This window comes from Manis pentadactyla, chromosome X (genome assembly GCF_030020395.1).
Source record: "Manis pentadactyla isolate mManPen7 chromosome X, mManPen7.hap1, whole genome shotgun sequence".
In the NCBI taxonomy this organism is placed as follows: Eukaryota; Metazoa; Chordata; class Mammalia; order Pholidota; family Manidae; genus Manis; species Manis pentadactyla.
Genome location: NC_080038.1, coordinates 30,136,582 through 30,163,704, shown reverse-complemented (window position 1 = coordinate 30,163,704; position 27,123 = coordinate 30,136,582). Strand labels below are relative to the sequence as shown.

Here is a 27,123-nt window from a genome sequence, read left to right as displayed (position 1 = left end):
TAATGCATTTGTTTTCAATTTGAGGGATGTAGCTCTATATTTACGTACTTATTTGTGTGTATGTGTACATATGAATTCTGGTATCGATATAAATACATGTCTAGGTAGGCATGTCTAGTCTACCTCTGAATATATAAGTTGAAAGTAGAAGAAAAAGGGTAGAAATAGAGATAAATGTCAGTGATGTTAATGATAGCTGCTTCTAGGGAGTGTACAAGATCCCCTAGGGGATGCATACAGTAACAGCCCCAGTTGTACAAGAGGAGCCTCGAAGATTCGCACACTGACAGGATAAACAGATCTCACAAAAAGACTAGAAATCTTATCAAGGAGATGAACAAAAAAATGCAGGGAATGAGGATAAAGCTTTATCTCAAATGTCTAGAATTCTAAGAGTAGATGCTTAATCACTCAGGCTAAATGCAGGAGAGATGCAATAAAATGTAGACTGAGAATGGTTCACTGGATTTAGTAATTAGAAAGCAACTGACTGTTTTACTACAGCAGTAGAGCAAAAACCAGATTTGAGAGGTTGAGAACTAGTCATGTAAGAACAGAAACTGCAAGTGCAGATCCCTCGACTGAGAAGTATGTTTGCCGTGGGAAAAGTATGCATTTCTTTAGTTTTGGAACTCTGAGGTTTGGGAGCCAAAAGTAAAGGAACTACTCTCACGAGATAAATGATGAAAAAGAGTCCAAGAAGAGGTTATCTGGAATAAGATAAAGGATACACATAGCAAGGCTGATAGAGAAGATTCCTTTTATATGGAGACTGGAGAGAAGACGATTAGAGGGGTATGGAAGAGTGTGTGTTCAGGTAGCCCCTTTTCCTGTATGAGAGAGGAGACATAGTCACTTGCCCAGTGGAGGCTGGAGATGGGGAAAACACTGGAGTGAAGATAATGTTTGAGAAAACTAGTAACAGCATGGAAAGGTTGCTGTGAGAAATGCAAGAGTCTGTGGATAAGCAAGTAGAAAGATCAATACCTCGATGGGGTCTGAGACAGAATTACCTATTGGGAGAATTAAATAAGAAGAAGTACACAGACCAATCATCACAGTGCTCTCCACATTGTTGATGCTCAGTAAAATATTAGAACTACTCCAGGCCACTAACATAAAAGAGTCACAGGATCTCTGAGATCTTCGTAGTGGGACAACAAATGATGTCTTTCTTCCACAGGAAATCTGTCGCATTTACAGAAACTGATGTACCTACTTGTGTACACAAGCACTTTTGTTATAGCTTCATTTCCTTCAGATGAATGTCTTATAATGTTAAATGGGAGAAAGGGAAACAATATTTTTCTAAATGATGGGGCTGAAGTAAAACAGGGATTTAAGTAGATTATTTTTAATTAATTTTGGGAATAGCTATTTTTAATCAGAAATGTGAAATTTTCATTAAGAATTTCAAAAAGGTAAAGACTGATAGGAAATATTAATATGAGAGGGCAGAAGACAGTCATTTTTAATATTTCAAAACTAGCTCCTTTGGATGAGTTTAGAACTTCAAGAGATGATACATATGAACCTATTGCCACCCCTTCCCTGCAATTAACAGGAGCACTGGACTATCTACTTTTCCCCATAAACACATCATTTCTTTCTTTCTCCACACCACCCATAAAAAAAACAAAGATTTGTTTCTGTCTTACTATATGGTTAGGAATTTGCTGGTTTGTTCTCTTCAAAGTGGCTTATACCATAAAAATGAGCTTTTAAACCCTTAACTCTAATATTGTCTTGATTTCCAACAGGATGTTACTTAATAATTTTCATTGTAAAATGCTTACATTCGTTTCCCTTTTATTAATTGAGTCTACTGCTTAACAATAGAATGCACATTGTTCATTGTCTGTATTTTATTTGAACTGCTACTATCCCCAGTTAAAATACTCTGTTTTTGTAAACTTACTTTATTTAAATGTGCTGAAGGAAAAGAAAACAGAAACTTGGGCTGAAAGCTTTCTTTGTAAACTCAACTGCACAGAAAATCAAGTTAGACATGAACCATGATAGGCTAATTATATTTTTAAAGTTTTAAGAACAATCTTTTAAAATTGTTTACAATTCTATTGTTTCTTAATTTTCTCATTAATCTTAGTACTAAAATGGATAGTTAACAGTTGATTGGAAAGAAAAATATTAGTCATAGAAAAATATTTGAGTGAAAAACTTTGAAATATAAATAACTGCATACTTATTTATAAGTAAGCACCATCTTATCAATATGCCACCATCTTCACTTTGAGTTTCATGTCAAGTCTACTCTATGTATCCTTATGTAAGTCTGCTGAGAGTGAAATTCTTTAAAATTTGAATTATCCTATATAATCAACTGTACTAATGTCAGTTTTTTATGTGTGAACACTCTATAAAAGTGCTTCTCTATCAATAATATTTATCCCATTATATTATAAGAGCTACTTTTCTGTTAGACCTTCAAAGGGATGAACATGGCAATTTTCATCATTTTGCCAAAAGGAATTAAGGCTCACTAATGTTGTTGAGTGAATGGATGAATAAATGAATTGCTTGGACTGATAATCCTAGCAGGATTTATAATATACACAGCTTTATCCAGTTATCTCAAAAGGGATTAAAAAGTTGCCAAAATTAAGTAATTCATTTAAAAATTCAGCAGCACACTAAAAAGCTGGAGGTAAGAAAGATTTGAAAAAAAAAAGATAATTGAATATGAGAAGTCTCAGAGTCACAGATGGCGAATCATATATTCCCTTACAGTTGTCTAGCTGGCTCAAACTTTCACTTTTATTTTTTGGAATTTGAATATTTATACAAGGCCTCTATTGTCCAGTTTGTCATAGTTTTCATTATTTCTCTTGCCTTAGGCCAGACCTAATTCATAAATCCTTTGTATCTACTTGGTCACTTAGGATTTGAATTTGGGATCTTAGATCTCCTAGGAGGGCAAAGTGAATAAACTGTCCTTTACCTTACAATATGTAACCACCATTCCAGATTCAGAAAATTTTATAGTTGGAAGCCATAGGAAAAGAACAAATGAAAACTGAATAAAACCAAAGTTAGTAATAACATAACTTAGAATCCGTGACACTGAAATTATAATACATTGTAGGAATAGCCCTAGAAAAGAAATTGTATTCCTGTTATTACCTACCAGCTTGGAAAGAAGTGAAAGAAAAATGTGCATTAATTTTGAATATTTCAAATTATTTAGTCACATTGTCTACATCTTATCACTTGTTTTTAATACTGTAAATTTATTAGTATTCTATTAAGTCTGGCTTATTCTTTCCTGATCACAAAAATAGAATAAAGGGGTACCAGAAGACAATGAGTAAGTACTCAACTAATAAAGGCTCTAGTTCAGCTCAAAGATAAATTGTTCTCCCTAATGGGCTCTTGCCAACAGCATCCAGCCTATCCTCTAGATCCTGCCTAAGCCTCAACTACAACACTTCCGTAAACAATTTCACTGTCAAAGAAAGAGCTCACCGTTCTCAAAGCTACCTGTCTTTATCACTTAACTGCTTATTTAACAAAGACATATCCACAAATTTTAGTACCAATATTTAGCTGGTATGAATAAATGAATTGCTTGGACTGACAACCCTAGCTAGATTTATAATATATACAGCTTTATCCAGTTATCTCAAAAGAGATTAAAAAGTTAACAGAATATGTAATTCATTAAAAAATGTAACGGCACACTGAAAAGCCGGAGGTAGGAAAGATTAAAAAAACCATTCTTTATGCTAGATTGCCAAATACATAATTTAGATTACTGTGATGTAGTAATTCAGTTATTTATCATGCAAAATATCATTCAATAATTCATATTTATGTAGTTGAACTACCTCTTCAATTATACTATGAACATTGTATTAGTAGAGATTATCTTTTCTTTGTATTTCAGTATTTTACAGTGCCTAGGACAGTACTAGGTATTGTAGTCCACATGTTATTGATTACCTGTTTTAGCTGTAGGCTTAATTCCTTGACATTGAATCAGTTGAGCTTGAACTTCTGCAATCTGAGGAATATAGATTTTCTTGGGGATATCAAAATATTCTGGGAGGCTCTGTTCTACATTGTATAAAATGGCCTTAGGCTTCTTCAACTTTGAGGTATTAAAGAGCATACAGGACTGCAAATAAACACAGAGCAAAATTAGAATATAACTCTTTCACCCTTTACCTCTAAAACACAAAAGATAACATTATGTATTGAGACTCCATATTTGGGAAAAACCCACCAAGGAACTGAATTTGTTCATTGCTTTAGAAACATTGTTGTTTAATGGGTAGAAGACATCACTAACACATTTCATAGAATCGAGTCACCCTTTATGGAGAGATGGTCAATGTTCCCTACTCTAAGCCCTTCGATGTTGAATTCATTGCTTTGAGAAGAAACCATTCCACTAGTGGACAGTATTGAAAACATACTTCTCTCCTTGAGTTGAACCCTGTGTTCCTTCACATCTACCCATCATTTCTAGTTCTTAGGAGTAGCACAATTAATTCTCTCTCTTTTGCTATGGACAATTTTGTGAATATGTGTGTGTGTGTGTATGTGTGTGTGTGTGTGTGTGTATAAACTAAGTCCTGCACCTCCACAGACATCCAAACATCCCTTTTAAATAGGTTTGATATTTTTAGTCCCCTTATATAATGTGGGTTAGAACAACACACTCCCACATATATGCGTAAAACACAACCTTGTTCAATACCATCCTTCCTAAATTGGAACACTGAAGAGAAAAACATCTCTTTAAGTATGAACCAAGCAATGCAGAGCACAGAGGTAGGCAATCATTTATTTTTATCTGGATGCTCTACTACTAACCACAGAGTACCACCCACTGATTAGACCAAGCATTCTTAGAGTCAGACTGTCTGTATTTGTACCTCAACTCTAAGTAAGCTTGGCTAGGTTATTAATAAATATAAATAAAATTGATATTTACAATATACCAATAAAAATTAAAATTTTAATATAAAGCCACAAACTCTTCATTTGTAAAATATAGGCAATAATAGTACATACTTCCTGACCCTGGTGTGAATATTTAAAGTGTAAACAAATGCCAGGTTCTTGGAGCATATTTTAAGTATTCAATAAATGTTGGCTACTATTATCATCATCCGTGTCAACACCATCACCGTCATCATCAGCATCATATCGTGATCATTATATCATTACTCAACAAAAACAAATGTTAGTGCCCTTACCAATTATCTCATTCACTGGGTCTGTTATCTATAAAATCCATGAGGATTTTTTTCCCAACAAAGTCACATTTTCTACCAATTTTATTTTGGCAATTGAAATCATGTAAATGCAGAACTTTAATTCATTTACACTTATCATTGCTCGGGTTTGGTTCATTTTTCTAGTCATTGTGAACAAATTATCTATTTACATCAGCAACTAGCTCTTTAACCTGATTGTGTATCATCAGCCTTCTTTATTTTCAAGTCATTCAAAATAACATGTATTGACAGATACTCTTCTTGACCAAACTCTAGTTAGGCTCCTCCAAGCGCTCTTCGTAACTAGGCCTCAACATTGGGTGATAGAAACTGCAGATTCTAAGCACAAATGATTTTTTCCATCCCCCTTCCCTCATACATACACACTAAGAGATTAGAACAAGCACTAACATATGACATAGCTTCTAACAGCCCCAGGACATATCCCCAGGATGATCCCAGTTCTCCCTAAAATGCCTACCTGAGGAAGCTCAAGGCTGCCAGGAGAGTATACTGTTTGTTGAAGCCAAAACCTGGTGATTAGTAGATAGTTCTGAATACCTTCTTAGAACAGTTGCTTTAGAAAGCTTGTAATTATACATTCTTTCTCTTCCATCTTGAGATGTAAATCTTCTACCACCCAGAACTGTTTCCTCAAGGACCTCAGAAACCTCTCTTTGAAATGCAAACATTCAAGGAGGCAGTACTCCCAGCCAAGTGAGTACCTTGCTCTAACTTGCATCACTACCTCCAGTCATAAAGGTTCCAGAAGTGTTTCTCCAGCAGTGTCAATTAACAAATCGTAATCACACTGACCAAGCCCCTCCCACTTCTTATAAATGTCTACCTCCTTGACTCTGCTCAAGCCCTCAGCTCATTCTCCCTCCTTGTTTTCTCATTCTCACTTGAAACTACCCAGTTGCTTCTGCACAAATTGGAGTTCAGTTTATGCTGGATCCTCCTCCCTATTGCAACAGTTACTGAGTGACCTCTATCCTTATCGCTCTAACTAGGGTCCAGTTTTGTTTATATTTAACAGTATCAACAGGATTTACTTCATGATATGGAGTGCACTTAAATTACACAGATTCAAAGCATCTCTCCTCACCCTTCTAAATCCTCACCAAGGACATCTTTTAGATATTTTTAGTCCCTTCAAACATATTCTCAAATTTCAAAATTTCGATGATTTTTCCTGCTAGAGTACATAGCATGACTTTTAAAACATAAACTTGAGGAAGTTAATAGAAAATATAAGGAAACTACCCCGTAATCTCTGACTCTCTCCTGCATGACTGTGTCATTAAAGTTGGTCTATTAATGGCCAGAAAAATATGAATGCAATTATAAATGAGTAGGAAGTGGCAACTTGTCAGAAATTCAAGATCCTCACAAAAGATCCTGTCTCTCACAGTATACGGAGTAGATAAATAATATTTTTATTATCCTATAAATATTTCAAAAATTCAAGGTTTATTCATAAGTAATAATTGTTATTTCCACCAATACAATAAATTCAGAGAAGTGCACACATATAGACAACCATCATATAACTGGGAGAAAGAAACAAGGATATATAAAGATCAAGACTTTGTGAAAAATCAGGCTTTGAGGCAACGTGAATTGACATCAGCCTGTACGATGAAGACATAGGGTTGGAAGTGTCATTTCTCTGTTCAGGTACTTGTTCAATTCAGTTAAACACTGACAGAGCACCTCTCAGGCACAAGACATTGAGGGGCAAACAACAACAAAAAACAACAAAAGGTTTTAGATTTCTAGGAATCCATAATCCTAGAGAAACAGGTAAATATAAAAAATAATCTTATACCAAACATTTGATCAACACAGTGATAAACACAGAAAGAAGGTTGGGTTCGAGAGAGAAAGAGGGAGAAAAAGCATAAACAACAGAAAGGGGATCCATCTTCCTCAAACATTTTTGCTTAAATCTTTTTACAAGAGATAAGAATGAACAAAATGTATTTAAAATGAAAGAGAGAGAGCTATAATAGCCTTCAAGTTTGAAGGGCCACATACTGAAGATTTTTTTTTAACAGTATACTGAAAGTTTAACATAAAGTGTCCCAAATTCACTGTTCTGTAGTAGAAGTAAGCATTTTGATACAACCTAAAGAGATCCGTCAGCTTCTAAGATGCAAGGTGGGGATGGGTCAGTCCAAAGGGTGTCAGAGCCTTAGGCCTTAATATTTTTGAGCTAAGCAGAATTTAAAAATCCAGATCATCCATAAAATATCATCATTAATTATTAGAAATCTGTGCTTTGACTATATTGTTTCTAGCATTTTGACAAATAAAGAAATCATGCTACAATGCCAAGTATTTTGCTATAACATACATAAATGAAGGTACATCTTAAACAAGAAGGATGTAAACATTTACCATTTGTCCCTTCATTGAACAAAGATTTTGCAACTACCTTTGGCACAGCACACACTTTTCAAGGCACTGGGAATATGACAGTTAACTCAACAATAGCTTCTAAAAAACACCCTTGCAGGAGACAGACAATGAGGAATAAATATACTACTCTCAGGTGATAAAAGCTATCTATAGAGAAAATTGAAGAAAATTTAGGATTTAGAGAGTGCCTGTTGGAGGTAAGCAGTGATTTTTAAAACATACACACTGGTGCAGCAGAATCTCACTGATAGCATTCCAGCAGGCCTGAAGTCACTAAGGGAGGCAGCCTCTCATACCCAGGGAAAAGCAACAGAGGAGGTGCACAGGCCGTGGGGAGCACACCCTGGATGTCTGAACAACAGCAAGGAGGCCTGTGCTGAGGGAGGGGCATGAGTCGATGGGCTCCGGGGGAGGAGCGGAGACCAGGGAAGGGGGTGGCACTGACTGGGAAGATCATGAAGATGACCCTAGGGATGTTGGTTTTTATTCTGACACAGGCTGGAATGCCAGTAGAGGAATCTGTGCACAGGAGCAACGTGAGCAGGCTCACATTTTAAAAGAATTTCTTTGCTCCACATCACTAATCATCACAGAAATACAAACCAAAGCCACAATGAGATACCACCTCACACCAGAGTAGATAGCATCAAAATAACAAGAAATAACAAGTATTGGTGAGGATGTGGAGAAAAGAGACCCCTCCTATACTGTTGGTGGGAACGTAAATTGGTGCAGCCACTATGGTAAACAGTATGGAGGTTTCTGAAAAAACTAAAAACAGAAATACCATATGACCCAATAATTCCACTTCTAGAGATTTACCTGAAGAAAACAAAACTATGATTCAAAAAGATATACACCCTTATGTTTATTGCAGCATTATTTACAATAGTGAAGATATGGAAACAACCTAAGTGTCCATCAATAGATGAATGGACAAAGATGATGTGGTACATATACACAATGGAATATACTCAGACATAAGAAAGAATGAAACTTGTCATTTGGACAACATAGATGAGTCTAGAGGGTACTATGTTAAGTGAAATAAGTCAGGCAGAAAAAGACCAATACCACATGATTTCACATATACGTGGACTCTAGAACAAAACAAAACAAATGAACAAACAACAGAATAGACTCATAAACACAGAGAATGGACTGGTGGGTGCCATAGAGGAGGTGGGGTGATGGGTGAAATAGGTGAAGGGCATAAAGTGGTACAAACTTCAAATTATAAAGTAAGTTAGTCAGGGGGATGGAAATACAGCATAGGGAATACAGCCAATAATTCTGTAATTTCTTTGTGTGTTGACAGACAGCAACTACACTTATGGTGAGCATTTAGTAATGTATATAATTGTCAAATCACTATGTTGTACATCTGAAACCAACATAATATTGTGTATCAACTATATTTCAATCATAAAATGAAAAAATAATCACTTGGGCAGCTCTGTGGAGACTAGACTGTACCTTATTTCAATTAGAAAATAGAGTTCAAGCTGTAATAATAGAGTCTATAGTAATAACAATAATGAATAACAGTAACAATGCCATATATATAAAAAAGCACTTACTGCATATGAGGGGAGATGCTAAGCATTTTATGAAATTATTTCACTTAGCTTCCCTAAATTACCAGTATCTTCACATTAAAAATATAGCAATTGTAGTTTGATGATTTTTAAGTTACCAGTCTACTATCACACAGGTGGAACAGTGTTAACAGTCTGGATTGTTAGCCTGGCAATGTGGTCCCAGAGGCAATCCTCTCTGGATGAAGAGAAGCATATCCCAGGCAACTTTTAGAACATGTTCCCACCTACCCTCTTCTGGAGATTTGTATTTAATTGCTCTGGAGTGGGGCCTGAGCACCAGTATTATTTTAAGTTTTCCAGGGCATTCTAACATACAGCCAGAATTGAAGACAATGTGAATTAAGCAACTACACAGTAATGCCTAAAATTAGTAGTATGCTTAGTTACTACTCATTTAGTTATTACTACTAAAGAAAATTATCAGAATGCTTTGTTTCAGATTTATTATTTAATGAGGAAACAAAGAAAAACGTGGCTGAGCTGTCTTTCTGTGGACACATTCATCACTTTTCTATGTAAAATATACTAACTAACAGCTCTGTATTACTTTTAGAGACAGTAGTTTAAGTGCATCATCTCTCCTCCATTCCCACCTCGATCTTGGTCAGTCCCAGGAGGGCGATGGCCACACGGACACTACTGCTTTCCAGAGTGCCTGTGAGCAACCTTCGCTCATACTCTATATTGGACATCCGTTGCTGTGCTGCAAAAACCAAAGCCTTCTCCTTGGCATTGTTACTCAGCGGCAATTTAAGGTCCACATCCAACGTTTGACGGAGGCCACATTTCAAATACAGAACTGGATCTTCCTTATTAAACACTAGGGGAAGCAAAACCAGTCAGGACAGCAATGATCATTTATACCCTTGACATTGTTATTGGGCATGGACTTGGGAGGTTTGAAATATAAAACTGCAGGTGTGGTCTTCACTAAACAGTTATAATAAATAGGTAACCCATTTCTTGTAGCCCTAATTCAATAATTCAAGAGTAAGTCTTCAGGAATTCAAGATATTTTACTGGTATTCTCTAAGAAGATTTCTAGTCAAATAGTTCTTTCATAGAAACATTATCAGTTATGCTCAAAAATTCAGTGACAATTGTGCTCCTATCAGCAACTAGAAGGTCGGTGGGGGGATGGAAATAAGTGTAAAGAAAGACATCTGTCAAGGACTGGCAACAACTGCCGTTTTTTTTTTCACTAACAACCTTACACTTTAAACTACAATGTAGGGTACAAGTCCAGGTTATATTACAATATACAGAATTTAAGAGCGTAGTGATTTCTAAATTATCTGGGAAATGGAAATTTTGCTGAGTAAATATTTTGAATGCCAAATTTCAATATGCATCTGAAGACTAAAAAATAAATATTTAAAAAATTTAATTGACATTTTCTTAATCATTAAAATCATGCTCTATTCCATAGGTGATGACATATTAAAGTTGAAAGAGACCTTTTAAAATCTAATTATATATTGGAAAAAATTTCTATGAGGATGCTTAGGTGACTACATGGGGAACAGTCCTATCCTTCAATATTATAAATGAAATAAAACATATGTATACGCTACCTTCTTTGGGAGAAGTGCTGTAGTCAAATGGAGTTGAAAAATCTGTTGTCACGAAGCTGGAAGGCAAGGGGATCATACCAATTCCTTCCACAATGTATATTAATTCTCCGATCTAAAACACAACCAACAACATTATTAAATTCTAAAATCTCAGAAAAAATTAGGATAAATCTTTCTGATGCAAGAAAAATCTATATACTATAAAAACATACATTCATTGTACATTTCTAAGCAACATAAGCTCTAGATTAGAGGAGAAACGTAGGGCTTCGGTCCATAGTGTGGGGAAAACTTTGCAGGCAACCAGAACACAGAGCTGGGTTAAGAAGGTCCCAGAATGGCACTGAGAGTAGTTGATCTTAATAGCTACAAACATCCTGGGTAGACTGTTCGCTTTAAACAAATCAACAATCAAGCAAGAAAGAAAATTTTTTCCTTTCCTTAATTCATAGTGGGAGAGGAGTTTATTTATTTATTTTTATAGTGGGAGGGGAGTTCATTTTTGCAGGGTGTCTGAGTCCCCAAGAATCTTTATTTTAAAGTGTAGGTTTTCAAAATGAGCATGTGAGGGTCTGAAGATCTTTTAGAAGAAGTAATTAGGCAAGAAGTACAAAAGACTAACCAGAGAGAGTAAAAATAAAAGTGGAGACAAGGGCAGCAATATCATATAGAGAAAGATTGACAGAGGTGGACAAGCCTGGTTTTAATTCTGTTACTGCCATTTACTAGCCACTAGGCCTCCAACAAGTTTACTAAATATCTGAGTTCTAGTTTCCTCCTCTGCAAAATGGGATGAACAATGCCTTCACTTTAGGAATCTAGAGTTTAATTGAATAGAAAGGCAAAGTCTCAAAAGACTTCATACAATCCCAACTGATGATTATTATTTAGACCTTGATTCTGAAGGGTAGCAGAATATGTCACCCCAAAATATGACTCATATTTTAGTGGAAATGGTATCATGGTTAAATTGAGAAAAACAGAGTCTATTTCTTGTAGAGACATTTACTGAATCATTTGTAGATAATCATGAAACATGTCTGGCCATGTACTGTTGAAGCTGGGTGAAGGGTACAGGGTGGATTACTGCAGTTTTATTTCTACGGTCTTTCTACAAAATGCTTATATCTTAAGTAGAATGAATGATAGTAAAGATGCAGTGAGGACTATACGAGGTAACACACATTAGGAACCTAACCCTTGTTGGCACTTAATGGATCCATTTAAATGTATGGGACCATTCTTTGAGAGCAGGTCTTCCCAAGCTTTCATGAGTGTACAAATCACCTGGGGATCTTGTGAAAATGCAGGTCTCTGACTCAAAAGATCCAGGATGGGGCCAAGACTTGAGGGGACCAGTAAAAACGAGGAGGGGCAAGTTTAGGTTGCCACACAATGGAGAATCTTGTACCAGAATGGGCTTGTGACAGGCATGCAACCAACTGCTAGAAAAGCAAAAGGAATAATCCTTGCTTCGAAGCTGGGACTGTTAACTAGTAAGAACTGTCCCACAACCTTAAAACAGTGTTAACTGTACACTTAAAAGACCATTCCAAAGATACCATTGAGCAGGCACTATATATGTAAATTATATAAAAGTAAATTGATCACATAATAAAAATACATATTCCAAAATATTGTAAATAACTTAGATAACAAATAAAATGGCAAAAATTGAAAATTAATCTGGAAACAATGTAAGAATGAACAATTTCTTATTGTGCGGTCACTTTATTCATAGCTTCATTATTCCCAATTGAGATTTGATTATAATAAAATTTCGTTATTTACTTTCACAGGATAATGTTCCATAAAATTTTACAGATTTTATAAATTATGATCCCCAATTACCCTCAAATCATGCTGAAAAAAAGGAGTACAAAAAATGGTCAATGTTTTAAATTAGTTAGCATTTAATTCCATGCACTCCTGGTAATAAATAGTACATTATATATAATTTTCATATAGTAATTTTTCCTAAGCAGCCATGTACTTGGCAAACATAAATCCAGGCTAGCAATCTGAAATGTATTTTCAGTGTATATTTTACTGCAAATACAACTGGGTGAGCAATACTAACGATTTAGCTATCACTTTCAATGATAGTTGAAAGTAGAGCTCAAACGCATCAGTTCAACAGAGACTGGAGAAAACCATATATTAATTTTTTACTTTTAACTTTTTCTCATTTTTATTTTTATGTAAAACTCAGGTGTTTTATCCAAAATATAGTATGCATAAGAAATTGGGCTCAATGAATATAGAGTTATCATAATTACATTATTTTTTTGTATGCTTGAATGAAACCTGATTGATAGCTTGTCTACTCCATGAAAATGAATGACAATTCATGAGAGGTGATACAAAAGGAGCAAACTGCTGCTTACCAGAATATTTTCGTTAAATATAAGTTATAAATAGTTGCCTACCATTACTTAGCCAACAGAAATATCAGACTACAAAAAAAGACTCCATTCAATTCCATTTAATTCCACATCTTAGACAATATATTACCATTTCTCAAAAAATTTTCTCTGACTTGCTCACTTTCAGTGTTCTTTTTTATTAGAAAGAAACTTAATATAATTGAAAATAATGCCTGCATCAGAAAATTATTCAGGAAAGTCATTTCCAGTATGTCTAATTATTTCCTTTCACTTTCCTTGAAATAAAATCAGCCCAGGAAAGGAATATAAATGCAATAAATTACCAGTTAAAATAAATTACTCTTTTAAAGTAAAGAATTCCCTTACATTCCAAGTCTAGAGGGAAATTAAATTATTTGACACTTAACAGACGCTTGAACTATTCTAATAGTCACCTATCAAATTTTTTCTCTGTTCTTAATTTTGCCTTTTCCTGTGGGCATGTTTATTTGGATTTGAATTTCTACTTTTCAGAAAGATGTCAAAACTGATTGTCAATTGTAAAAAAATAAAAAAAAACCTTACAAAAGATAATTTGTTCTTCCTGTGTATCTAGTTAAATACAGTCCTCAAATAACACAGTTATGCAATTTTATAAGACCAGCTGTTAATGACCCAAAAATGAGGAACACAAAGACTGAATTGGCAGGAAAGTTTTATTCCAGCTCTGCCATTAATTAGCTGGGTAACCTCACACATGCCATGGGTGCCCTTCAGGTAGAAATAACCTCAATCTTCTTTAAAAAAAAAAAAGAAAAAGCATTGCTAGACAGAAACTCCCCGTGTTGCATCATATGTCTTAAATTCTAGTTATTCTCTTGTCTTGGGCCTAGATCTTGCTAGGTTTTGAAATTTATTTGTTTGAATTGACTGGACAATATTATATTATTTTGACAACTAAACAGACACAGTGAGACCTAAGCTAAAATTCTAAAATGCTAAATTCTATACAGCAGAGAGAGATCATTAATCATCATAAGTGACTATTTGACTTTGCTATAATTATGTGAAACTGAGCAGTAAAAACAATCGCTGTTCTTTTAAATACTATGTTTCATGGAATGACTGAGCTAGTAGACTAAGTTTGAGAAGATGATGAATAAGATTTGTATGCCTGCACTAAAAAGCTCAATTTCTTAATTGAATTTTAACACAATCTTAATCACATGCTTGAGAGATTATTCCACAGACATTTTAAGAAGATCACACATATTTACATGGCATAAACTGTAACTGATTGTTTAAGAAAAATACATGGTATACTTATTGATGAATGTAGGAAACCATCTCATCAAATAACAGGAAACTGGGCCTGGACTCCAGAAGTTATTTTGGCAATGACAGTAACAATTTCTCTTTGCCTTTGCCACCAAATTTTTCAGGACACTTTCTATTAAAATTTTTCCCACAAATTTTCTCTGCAAATAAATGAAAATTTGATTCTCTTTATTTGTGAACATCATGCAAACTGTCATGAAGACTGAACTTTATATCAACCTTCATCTTTACACTTCTCTGTTGTCCTCTCCTCAATAATAAAAAAAAAAAGATGAGAGGGTCCATAAAATTAATATGGATTTGGGAAAAGAGGAATTCTGTTACCACATATTCTTTATGACATTTGAAGTGGTGTCCCCTGGAGCTAAAATATTGGTACCCTAGAAGCATGTAGAATCTTTACAGACTAAATGGTTGTATCATTCTAAGGAACCCAGAGGAGACCCCCAAGAATAAATAACTACCATTGTTAAAACATTCTCCTTTTCACATTTTCATCTCATACTTTTCTTGAAAAACTCTGTAGTACTTATTGTAGGATGATGGTTTCACAGTATGAGGGGAAAGGAGGAAGTGGGAGAAGGCCTTGCAGTATGGAAGGGGCTCAAACTAAGTGTAAGTTTGTGAATATTTACCACACTGATCCAAACTTTAAAGTTGATCTGACCTGCCAGCATGTTGCCAGGAGGCATTCTGAGGTTAATATTTCAAAGGGTTTAGAGGCCAGATGGGATTTTATCTTCTTTATGTTTCTGGGCTAACAACTCAGACCTAGGGCCTGTGGGAGGAGTGTGTTTACCAAAAAAAAAAAAAAAAGAGTTGTAATAAATTGAATGAAAAATCAAAGGATGAATAAAATATGACCTGCTGCTAAAATGCATGAAAAATAAAAGAAACCATCCTCAAATAATCCTCAGTCCCTCTAGTTATAACTTTCATAAAACTGTTGTTTGCCTAATGTAACAACACTACATGAAGATTTTATAATAATTGAATGTTTTCACCTTAACATTCTGTAAAATTAAGCAAAAATGAGTGTTTTTTTATTAAGGTATCATTGATACACAATCTTACGAAGGTTTCATATGAAAAATATTGTAGTTACTACATTCACCCATATTATCCAGTCCCCCCCACACCCCATTGCAGTCACTGTCCATCAGCGTAGTAAGAGTCTACAGAGTCACTACTTGTCTTCTCTGTGCTATACTGCCTTCCCCGTGAGCCACCTGCATTATGTGTGCTAATCATAATGCCTCTTAATCCCCTTCTCTCTCCCCCCCCCACCCTCCCCAACCCCTTCTCTTTGATAACTGCTAGACCCTTCTTGGAGTCTGTGAGTCTGCTACTGTTTTCTTCCTTCAGTTTTGCTCTGTTGTTATACTCCACAAACAGGTGAAATCATTTGGTACTTGTCTTTCTCCACCTGGCTTATTTCACCGAGCATAATACCCTCTAGCTCCATCCATGTTGTTGCAAATGGTAAGATTTGTTTTCTTTTTATGGCTGAATAATATTCCATTGTGTATATGTACCACATCTTCTTTATCCATTCATCTACTGATAGACACTTACGTTGCTTCCATGTCTTGGCTAGTGTAAATAGTGCTGTGATAAACATAGGGGTGCATATGTCTTTTTGAATTAGGGATCTTGTTTTCTTTGCATAAATTACTAACAGTGTAATTCCTGGGTCAAGTGGCATTTCTATTTTTAGTTTTTTGAGGAACCTCCATACTGCTTTCCCCAATGATTGAACTAATTTACATTCCCACCAACAGTATAGGACAGTTCCCCTTTCTCCACATCCTTGCTAGCATTTCTTGTTTCTTGTCTCTTGAATGTTGGTCATCCTAACTGGTGTGAGGTGATATCTCACTGTGGTTTTAATTTGTATTTCTGATAATTAGCAATGTGGAGCATCTTTTCATGTGCCTGTTGGCCCTCTGAATTTCTTCTTTGGAGAAATGTCTGTTTGTATCCTCTGCCAATTTTATAATCGGGTTGTTTGCTTTTTGGGTGTTGAGGTGTGTGAGTTCTTTATATATTTTGGATGTTAACCCCTTATCAGATATGTTGTTTATGAATATACACTGTAGGATACCTTTTTATTCTCCTGATGGTGTCCTTTGCCGTACAGAAGCTTTTTAGTTTGATGTAGTGCCATTTGTTCATTTTTGCTTTTGTTTCCCTTGCCTGCAGAGATGTGTTCAGGAAAAGTTGCTCTTGTTTATATTCAAGAGAAGTTTACCTATGTTTTCTTCTATGAGTTTCATAATTTCATGAATTACATTCAGATATTTGATCCACGTTTACTTTTGTGTATGGAGTTAGACAATAATCCAGTTTCCTTCTCTTTCATGCAGCTGTCCAGTTTTGCCAACACCGCAAAAATGAATATTATTAAAGTCCATTAATTATGATTGAAAAAAGTTGTACAGTGAATGGAGAATATTTAAAAATATAAATAACAGACACTGCTAGTTTAATCCTACATCAGCACAGACATAAAGGCACAAAAAAGTGTTGTAGATGGTAAGTAAACAAGGAGGCCTTGCAGGGTCTTCTACCTGGGGGTGGGCACAAGTCACTGCAACTGGAACCCTCTCTTAACCCAGACCCTGTGTCAAGGGTCCCTGCTTCATGCAGCCCTATTGAGACTGCCTCTCAATTACAGTCTACAACAATTTAGTCTGAAAGCCACACCATACCAGTTGTTAAACATATTATAAGTCACAGCAGCTTTACATTTGCCTTACATTTGCCTAAATTGTTGAACCACTCATCTGACTTTTTGCACTATCACTCATTTCACATTCTTTGTCAGTCTTTTGTGTCTTTCTGTGTCTACATTCACTGTGCAACTTTTTTCAATCATAATTAATGGACTGGATGGTTTCATACTTGAGAACCCAGAACTACAAAGAGCAGGTGTTTACATTACATTCACATGCTGGGCACCACAGTGAAGACAGAGCCCCAGGGTTGTGTCAGTACTTGTTTTGTATTTCACACTGTTTGTGTGCTTTATATGGGGGGGGTCTACAAACCCTTCCTCCAGAAGGTGCAGTTCCTCAGGGACTGGGTCATTTTTATTCCAGGTTCCTCCATTCAATCTGCCCCACATACAAGCAGAAATTTCTTTGGATTTCTGGCATTTGATAGCAAGAATATTTAGGACTTTTGTATGTTTTCCCCTAAGCTAAGAATTTCTATGAACACTGATCAAAGTTGTGTAGAAATCTTTGAACTTTCAAACAGCTGTCATATAGGCCATTTCACTTTTTTATTTGAAAGTTCAATTTGAACAGCCAAAGTGAAGCAAATGAACTTTTCTTGAGAGGAATGCTAGTAGAAATGTTTCTGTTTAACACATGGAAATCCAACAAACTGAGGCTTAATTACTTTACAGTTTTCAACAGGTGGTTCTTAATGGAAAAGTAGTTATCACACATTTAATAAGAACAGGAGCTAAGTAGGTTGACTTGGATATTTGATTATTTAAGCTTGTAATTGCATTTTTCAATATAATTAGCAATAAATTGAATGTGTAATTAATAGATGCATTTCTCCACATTAGTAATTATAATTCAATGCAATACTTTAGATTAAGGGCATTATTTCTCAATTGATAGCAATATAATTTACTATCATTAAAGATGATTATTTATCTTGTTTCTGATGATCAAAATATATGTAATCAAAAGACATGTTTTAATAAACTGAGATGCCATGTTAAGTACAATTGTATTTTGATTAATTTATATAAAATTTATGGATATAACGAATATTCTAATAGACTAACTTGAAAAATAAAAACCTGCTTACTATACTATTGAAAATTAACCCTAGAGGGGGATTAAAGATAGGGGCATGAGAGGTGAGACAGAAACCTCCTCCCAAAACCACATATAATATGAAAATATAACAAATACATAAAATCCTGAAAGACCAAGAGTTAAGAAGGCTGTGGCAGACTGTCTACACCTGGAGAAACCAGCAGAATTCAAGGAAAAGGGTAACATACCAAAGCCATGATCTAGCGGAACTCAAGCCCTTCCCCCACACCAGATCACTGGCGGGAGGAAGAGAAATGGAATGGGATGGGAGTGGAGAGATGCTGAACACCCAGCCCTGGAGATCTGCTCTGGGAGCATGAACCTACACTACATGGTGCTCTGGAGGTTAGTGGAGTTGGAAAGCTACGACAGGCAGAATACTTGGAGATACTGAGATTCCAACCACTTGTGGAAAACAGGTACTCACAACTGGCCGCTCTGGGACAAAAGAAAGGCAGGCACTGTAAGAGACATCCTAACAGCAAGAGGGCTGCTAAAGGGATAAGGATTGCACATAGCTTGCTGCTCAGGAGAAAGGACAGATGGATAAAATTGTCTAAGTGCACTCTGCCCATCAGGTTCAGAACTTCCAGGAGCTTCAGGTGCTCCATCACCCTGGCTGGCTCCACAGCTCTGAGGCCCCCCATCATGATACACAGCCTGCTGTGCCTTCCTCTCGGCCTGTACCATCTTGCAAAATGGCTGTCCCTGCAACTGCACCAAGCCAGCCAGGGGGCAGCCCCACCTACAGCAGCTACAAGTGCAGAGCGTAGACGCTTCTCGTGTGTACTCAGCCCACTGGCCCTGACAATAGAGACAAGCACTGCAGGCGGGAAGCAGGAAAGACCTCTTTCCTCCCGAAAGATATCAGCACCACTTCCGTGCAAGCTCCGCCATCACTTCAAGGGCTGAGCAGCTCCAGAGAGTAGAGCTTCTGGGCACTAGAGCATGCCACCTACAAATATGAAATGTCAAAGGAGCCTGGTTCAAACTAAAATCCAACAAACATCAGAAAGAGGGCCAAGTGAAACTGAACTCATCAATCTTCCTGAAAGAGATTTCAAAATAAGAATCATAAACATGCTCATAGAGATATAGAAAAATATTCAAGAGCTAAGGAAAAAATTCATGAGGGAGATAGACACCTTAAAAGATACAGTAGCTGAAATGAAACAAACAATGGAGGGATTGAAAAGCAGATTAGATGAGGTAGAGGAGACAGTAAATGGAATACAAATTCAAGAACAGGAATACAAAGAAGCTGAGGCAGAGAGACAAAAAAGGATCTCTAGGAATGACAGAATATTAAGAGAATTGTGTGACCAATCCAAACAGATAAATATTCTCATTACAGGGTTACCAGAAAAAGAACATAGAGAAAAAGGGATAGAAAGTGTCTTTGAAAAAGTCATTGCTGAAAAATCCCCCAATCTGTGGAAGGAGATAGTCTTTCAGGCCATGGAGATGCACAGATCTCCCAACACAAGGGACCCAAGGAAGACAACACCAAGACATATAATAATTAAAATCGTAAAGATCAAGGATAAATACAGAGTATTAAAAGCATCCAGAGAGAAAAAAAGATCATATACAAAGGAAAACTCATCAGGGTATCATCAGGCTTCACAACAGAAACCTTACAGGCCAAAAGGGAATGGCATGATATATTTAATTCAATGAAGCAGAAGGGCCTCGAACCAAGAATACTCTACCCAGCAAGATTATCATTTAAATTTGAAAAAGGGATTAAACAATTTCCAGATAAGCAAGAGCTGAGAAAATTTACCTCCAACAAACCATCTCTATAGTGTATTTTAGAGGGACTGCTATAGATGGAAGTGTTCCTAAGTCTAAATAGCTATCACCAGAAGAAATAAAGCCATAGTAAAGAAAAAGAGACCAATTAATTACTAAGTAGATGCAAAATAAATCAGCTACCCTCAAAGTCAGTCAAGGGATCGACAAAGAGTACAGAATATGATACCTAATATATAAAGAATGGAGGAGGAAGATAAAGAAGGAAAAAAAAAAGAACCTTTAGATTGTGTTTCTAATAGTATACTAAGTGAGCTAAATTAGACTGTTGGATAGTAAGAAAGTTACCCTTGAACCTTTCGTAACCAACCATGAATCTAAAGCCTGCAATGGCAATAAGTACATACCTATTGATAATCACCCTAAATGTAAATAGTCTGAATGCACCAATCAAAAGACATAGAGTCACTGAATAGATAAAAAAACAAGACCCATCTATATGCTGCCTATAATAACTCACATCAAACCCAAAGACAAACAGAGAATGAAAGGAAAGGGATGGAAAAAGATATTTCATGGAACCAAAAGGGAGAAAAAAGCAGGACTTGAAGTACTTGTATCAGACAAAATAGACTTCAAAACAAAGAAAGTAATAAGAGACAAAGAAAGACATTACATAATGATAAAGGGGTCAGTCCAACAAGAGGATATAACCATTATAAATATCTATGCACCCAACACAGGAGCACCTACATATGGGAAACAAATACTAACAGAATTAAAGAGGGAAATAGAAAGCAATGCATTCATTTTAGGAGACTTCAACACACCACTCACTCCAAAGGACAGATCAACCAGACAGAAAATAAGTAAGAAGACATAGGCACTGAATAACACATTAGAACAGATGGACCTAATGGACATCTACAGAACGCTCCACTCATAAGAAGCAGGATACACAACCTTCTCAAGTGCCCATGGAACATTTTCAAGAATAGCTCACAAACGATGCCACAAAAAGAGCACCAGTAAATTAAAAAAGATTGAAATTTTACAACCAGCTTATCAGACCACAAAGGTATGAAACTAGAAACAAATTACACAAAGAAAACAAAAAAGCCCACAAATACATGGAGGCTTAACAACATGCTCTGAAAAAATCAATGGATCAATGACTAAATTAAAACAGAGATCAAGCAATATATGGAGATAAATGAAAATAATAACTCAACACTGCAATATCTGTGGGATGCAGCAAAGGCCATGCTAAGAGGGAAGTATACTGCAATACAGGCCTACCTCAGGAAAGAAGAACAATCCCATGGGAATAGTCTAAACTCACAATTAATGAAACTAGGAAAAGAAGAATAAATGAGGCCCAAAGTTAGTAGAAGATGGACATAATAAAGATTAGAGCATAAATAAATAAATCAAGAAGAACAAAACAATAGAATGAATGAAAGCAGGAGCTGGTTCTTTGAGAAAATAAACAAAAAAGATAAGCCCCTATCCAGACTTATCAAGAAAAAAAAGAGACTCTGCACACACAAACAGAATCAGAAATAAGAGAGGAAAAACCACTATGGACACCACAGAAATACAAAGAATTATTAGAGAATACTATGAAAAATTATATGCTAACAAACCAGATAACCTAGAAGAAATGGGCAACTTTCCAGAAAAATACAACTGTTCAAGGTTGACCAAGAAGAAACAGAAAATCTGAACAGACCAATTACCAAAAATGAAATTAAACTGGTAATCAAAAAACTACCTAAGAACAAAAGCCCTGGATCAGATGGCCACCACTGAATTTAATAAAACATTTAGTGAAGACCTAATACCCATTCTCCTTAAAGTTTTCCAAAAAGTAGAAGAGGAGGGAATACTTGTAAACTCATTCTATGAGGCCAGCATCACTCTAATACAAAATCCAGAGAAAGACACTTCAAAAAAAGAAAATTACAGATCAATATACCTGATGATCATAGATGCAAAAGTACTCAACAAAAAATTAGCAAACCAAATTCAAAAATACATAAAAGATATCATCCATCATGATCAAGTAGGACTTATTCCAGGGATGCAAGGATGGTACAATATTGAAAAATCCATCAACATCATACATCACATCAACAAAAAGAAGGACAAAAGCCTTATGATCATCTGCATAGATGTCAAAAAATCATTCGGCAATGTTCAACATCCATTCATGATAAAAATTCTCAACAAAATGGGTATAGAGGGCAAGTACCTCAATATAATAAAGGCCATATATGACAAAACCACAGGCAACATCATGCTTATCAGCAAGAAGCTTAAAGCTTTTCCTCTAATATTGGGAACAAGACAAGGATGTCCACTCTCCCCACTTTTATTCAACATAGTTCTGGAGGTCCTATCCATGGAAGTCAGACAACACAAAGAAATAAAAGGCATCCAGATTGGTAAGGAACAAGTTAAACTGTCACTGTTTACAGATGACATGATATTGTACATAAAAAACCCTAAAGAATCCACCCCAAAATTACTAGAACTAATAACTGAATTAAGCAATGTTGCAGGATACAAAATTAATACACAGAAATCTGTTGCATTCCTATATACTAATGATGAACTAGCAGAAAGAGAAATCAAAAAAACAATTCGATTCATAATTGCATCAAAAACAATAAAATACCTAGGAATAAACCTAACCAAGGAAATGAAAGACGTATATCCTGAAAACTATAAGACACTCATGAGAGAAATTAAAGAAGATACCAATATATGGAAATACATCCCATGCTCATGGATAGGAAGAATTAATATTGTCAAAATGGCCATGCTGCCTAAAGCAAGCTACAGATTCAATGCAATCCCTATCAAAATACTGATAGCATTCTTCAATGAACCAGAGCAAATAGCTCTAAAATTCATATGGAACCATAAAATACACTGAATAGCCAAAGCAATCCTGAGAAGGAACAATAAAGCTGGGGGGATCATGCTCCCCGAGTTCAAGCTCTACTACAAAGCCACAGTAATCGAGACAGTTTAGTACTGCCACAAGAACAGACCCACAGACAAGTGGAACAGAATAGAGAGTCCAGATATTAACCCAAACATATATGGTCAATTAATATACTATAAAGGAGCCATGGATATACAATGGGGAAAAGACAGCCTCTTCAGCAACTGGTGTTGGTAAAACTGGACAGCTACATGCAAGAGAATGAAACTGGATTACTGTCTAACTCGATACAGAAAAGTAAACTCAAAATGGATCAAAAACCTGAATGTAAGTCATGAAACATAAGTCTTAGAAGAGAACATAGGCAAAACTTTCTTGAATATAAACATGAGCAACTTTTTCCTGAATGCTTCTCCTTGGGCAAGGGAAACAAAAGCAAAAATGAACAAATGGGACTCCATCTAGCTAAAAATATTTTGTACAGCAAATGACAGCATCAGTAGAACAAAAACACACCCTACAATATGGGAGAATATACTTGTAAACAACGTATAAGACAAAGGGTTAACACCCAAAATATATAAAGAACTCACAACCCTCAACACCCAAAAAGCAAACAACCCAATTAAAAAATGGGCAGAGGATATGAACAGAGAATTCTCTGAAGAAGAAATTCAGATGGCCAACAGACATGTGAAAAGATGCTCCACATCGCTAATTAGCAGGGAAATGCAAATTAAAAGCACAATGAGATATCACCTCACACCACTTAGGATGGCCAGCATCAAAAAGACTAGGAACCACCAATGCTGGTGAGGATACAGAGAAAGGGCAACCCTCCTACACTGCTGGTGGGAATGTAAATTAGTTCAATAATTGTGGAGAGCAATATGTAGTTTCCTCAAAAAACTAAAAATAGAAATACCATTTGACCTGGGAATTCCACTCCTAGGAACTTTATCAAAGAATACAACTTCTCAGATTCAAAAAGACATATGCACCCCTATGTTTATTGCAGCACTTTTTACAATGGCCAAGGTATGGAAGCAACCTTAGTGTCCATCAGTAGATGAATGGATAAAGAAGAGGTGGTACATATACATAATGAAGTACTATTCAGCCATAAGAAGAAAACAAATCCTACCATTTGCAACAACATGGATGGAGCTAGAGGGTATTCTGCTCAGTGTAATAAGCCAGGTGGAGAAAGACAAGTACCAAATGATTTCCCACATTTGTGGAGTATAACAACAAAGCAAAACTGAAGGAACAAAACATCAGCAGACTCACAGACTCCAAGAAGGGACTAGCAGATACCAAAGGGGAGGGGTGGGCAAGGTGGGTGTGGACGGAGGGAGAAGGGGATTCAGGGGTATTATGATTAGTACACATAGCGCAGGGGGTGTCACAGGGAAGACAGAGTAGCACAGAGAAGACAGTAGTGACTCTGTGGCATCTTACTACAGTGATGGACAGTGACTTCAATGGGGTATGGGAGGGACTTGATAATATGGATGAATGTAGTAGCCACAATGTTTTTCATGTGAAACCTTCATAAGAGTGTATATCAATGATACCTTAATAAAAAAAAAAGAAATAAACCATAATTATTTTTAGGGCTATATTATAAATTTATATACAAAACAGATTGTGAAGCATTTGAAACAACTACTGGTCACACTACAGTTAATATTTTTTAGAAATTTCAGTTAAATTTGAAACTCCTTTAAATTAAAAGAAAAAAAAACAAGATTTAGTATACTATAAAACTATTTTTTCTCCTAAATGATAATTTAAGTGTAAAATTAAACTATTCTTTATATAATTAATAGGCTATTATTATTTTTCATGTGTAAATGGTCCTATAATCAATACCTCTTCCCAATTACCATTATCTCATTGCAAATGCATTCAATAATAATCATAATTAATATATAATGGATATATTTGGGATTATCTTCTGGGTATAAAAATTCCCTCTTCAAGGGAGATGGGATTAAAGATGGTGGCGTGAGAGGAGAGACAGAGGCTTCCTCCTAAAACTGGATACAATTAGAAAATTTAATTGGCGCAACTAATCCTGAGAGAGCAACAGAAAAGAGGACGGCATCACACTGCACACACCTGGAGAAAAGAGCAGACCTCAGCGAACGGGGTAATGTCCCAGAGCTGTGGCTCCATGGGACCTGAGCCCCTCCCCCACCCCAGCTCACCGGCAGGAGGAAGACAAACGGAGCAGGGAAGGAGTGGAAGGCTTGGGACTACTGAATACCTAGCTCCGGAGATCTGCTCTGGGAGCACAAACCTACATTTCATGGTGCTTTCATGAGACTCGCATGACTACTGGGTTGGAAACTTAATACAGGCAGAGTTCCTGGGGAGACTGGGATTCCAGCTGCTTGTGGAATGCAGGGATCCATATCTGGCTGCTCTGGGACAAAAACTTATACCTGTGTGACCGGCCCACTGGCTCAGGCAGTGGAGACAGGCACAGGAGCCAGGAGGCAGGGAACAGCTCTTTCCTACCCTAAGTACCGCTCCCCTGCAACCCCGGACATTGCTTCAGGGGCTTAGCAGCTCCAGAATAGAGCTTCTGGACACTAGAGGGTGCCATATACAAACATGAAATGCCAAAGGAACCATATCCAGAGTAAAATTGTTAATACAACTCCTGAGAAAGATTTAAATGATATGGACCTCGTGACTCTTCCTGAAAGGGAGTTCAAAATAAAAATCATCAACATCCTAATGGATGTACAGAAAGACATCCAAGAACTCAGGAATGAATTCAGGTCAGAGATTCAATCATTAAAGAACACCATGGAGGGTATTAAAAGCAGGTTGGATACGGTGGAGGAGACAATAAATGAAATAGAAACTAGAGAAGAGGAATACAAAGAAGCTGAGGCACAGAGAGAAAAAAGGATCTCTAAAAATGAAAGAATATTGAGAGAACAGTGTGACCAATCCAAGCGGAACAATATTCGCATTATAGGGATACCAGAAGAAGAGAGAGAAAAAGGGATAGAAAGTGTCTTTGAGGAGGTAGTTGCTGAAAACTTCCCCAATCTGGGTAAGGACATAGTCTGTCAGGCCATGGAGATCCACAGATCCCCCTATACAAGGGACCCAAGGAAGACAATACCAAGACACATAGTAATTAAAATGGGAAAGATCGAGGATAAGGACAGACTGTTAAAAGCAGCCAGAGGCAGAAATAAGATGACATAAAAAGGAAAGCCCATCAGGCTAACATCAGACTTCTCAGCAGAAACCTTACAGGCCAGAAGGGAGTGGCATGATGTATTAAATGCCATGAAGCAGAAGGGCATGGAACCAAGATTACTTTACCCAGCAAGATTATCATTTAAATTTGAAGGAGGGATTAAACAATTTCCAGATAAGCAAAAGCTGAGAGAGTTTACCTCCCACAAACCATCTCTGCAGACTATTTTGGAGGGACTGCTATAGATGGAAGTGTTCCTAGGGTTGGAGAGCTGTCACCAGAGGTAGTAAAATCATGGTAGGGAGGGTGGAGCAGCTGATTGCAAGGCAAATGCAAAATTAAATTGACTATCCCCAAAGTCAATCAAGGGATAGACAAAAAGTACAGAATTTAATACCTAATGTCTAAAGAATGAAGGAGGAAGAAAAAGGAGGAGAAATAGAAAAGAACCTTTAGATTGTATTTCTAACAGCATACTAAGTGAGTTAAGTGAGACTCTTAGATAGTAAGGAAAGTAATCTGGAACCTTTGGTAACCACGAATCCAAAGCCAGAAATGGCAATAAGTACATACTATTGATAATCACCCTAAACGTAAATGGACTGAATGCACCAATCAAAAGACATAGAGTCACTGAATGGATAAAAAAACAAGACCCATCTATATGCTGCTTACAAGAGACTCACCTCAAACCCAAAGACATGCATAGACTAAAAGTCAAGGGATGGAAAAAGATATTTCATGCAAACAATAGGGAGGAAAAAGCAGGTGTTTCAGTACAAGTATCAGACAAATTAGACTTCA

General features: G+C 36.3%; 1 protein-coding gene across 1 annotated transcript in view; it reads right to left on the bottom strand.

The window, feature by feature from the left end:
- CFAP47 (cilia and flagella associated protein 47) overlaps positions 1–27,123 on the bottom strand; it is a 510,608-nt gene that overhangs the window by 214,831 nt on the left and 268,654 nt on the right. The window contains exons 43-45 of the mRNA XM_057495502.1: positions 10,843–10,954; positions 9,862–10,088; positions 3,961–4,135 (exon numbers count right to left, since the gene is read on the bottom strand). Of these exons, the coding sequence (XP_057351485.1) occupies positions 3,961–4,135; positions 9,862–10,088; positions 10,843–10,954 (514 nt within the window). The remainder of the gene's footprint in view (positions 1–3,960; positions 4,136–9,861; positions 10,089–10,842; positions 10,955–27,123) is intronic.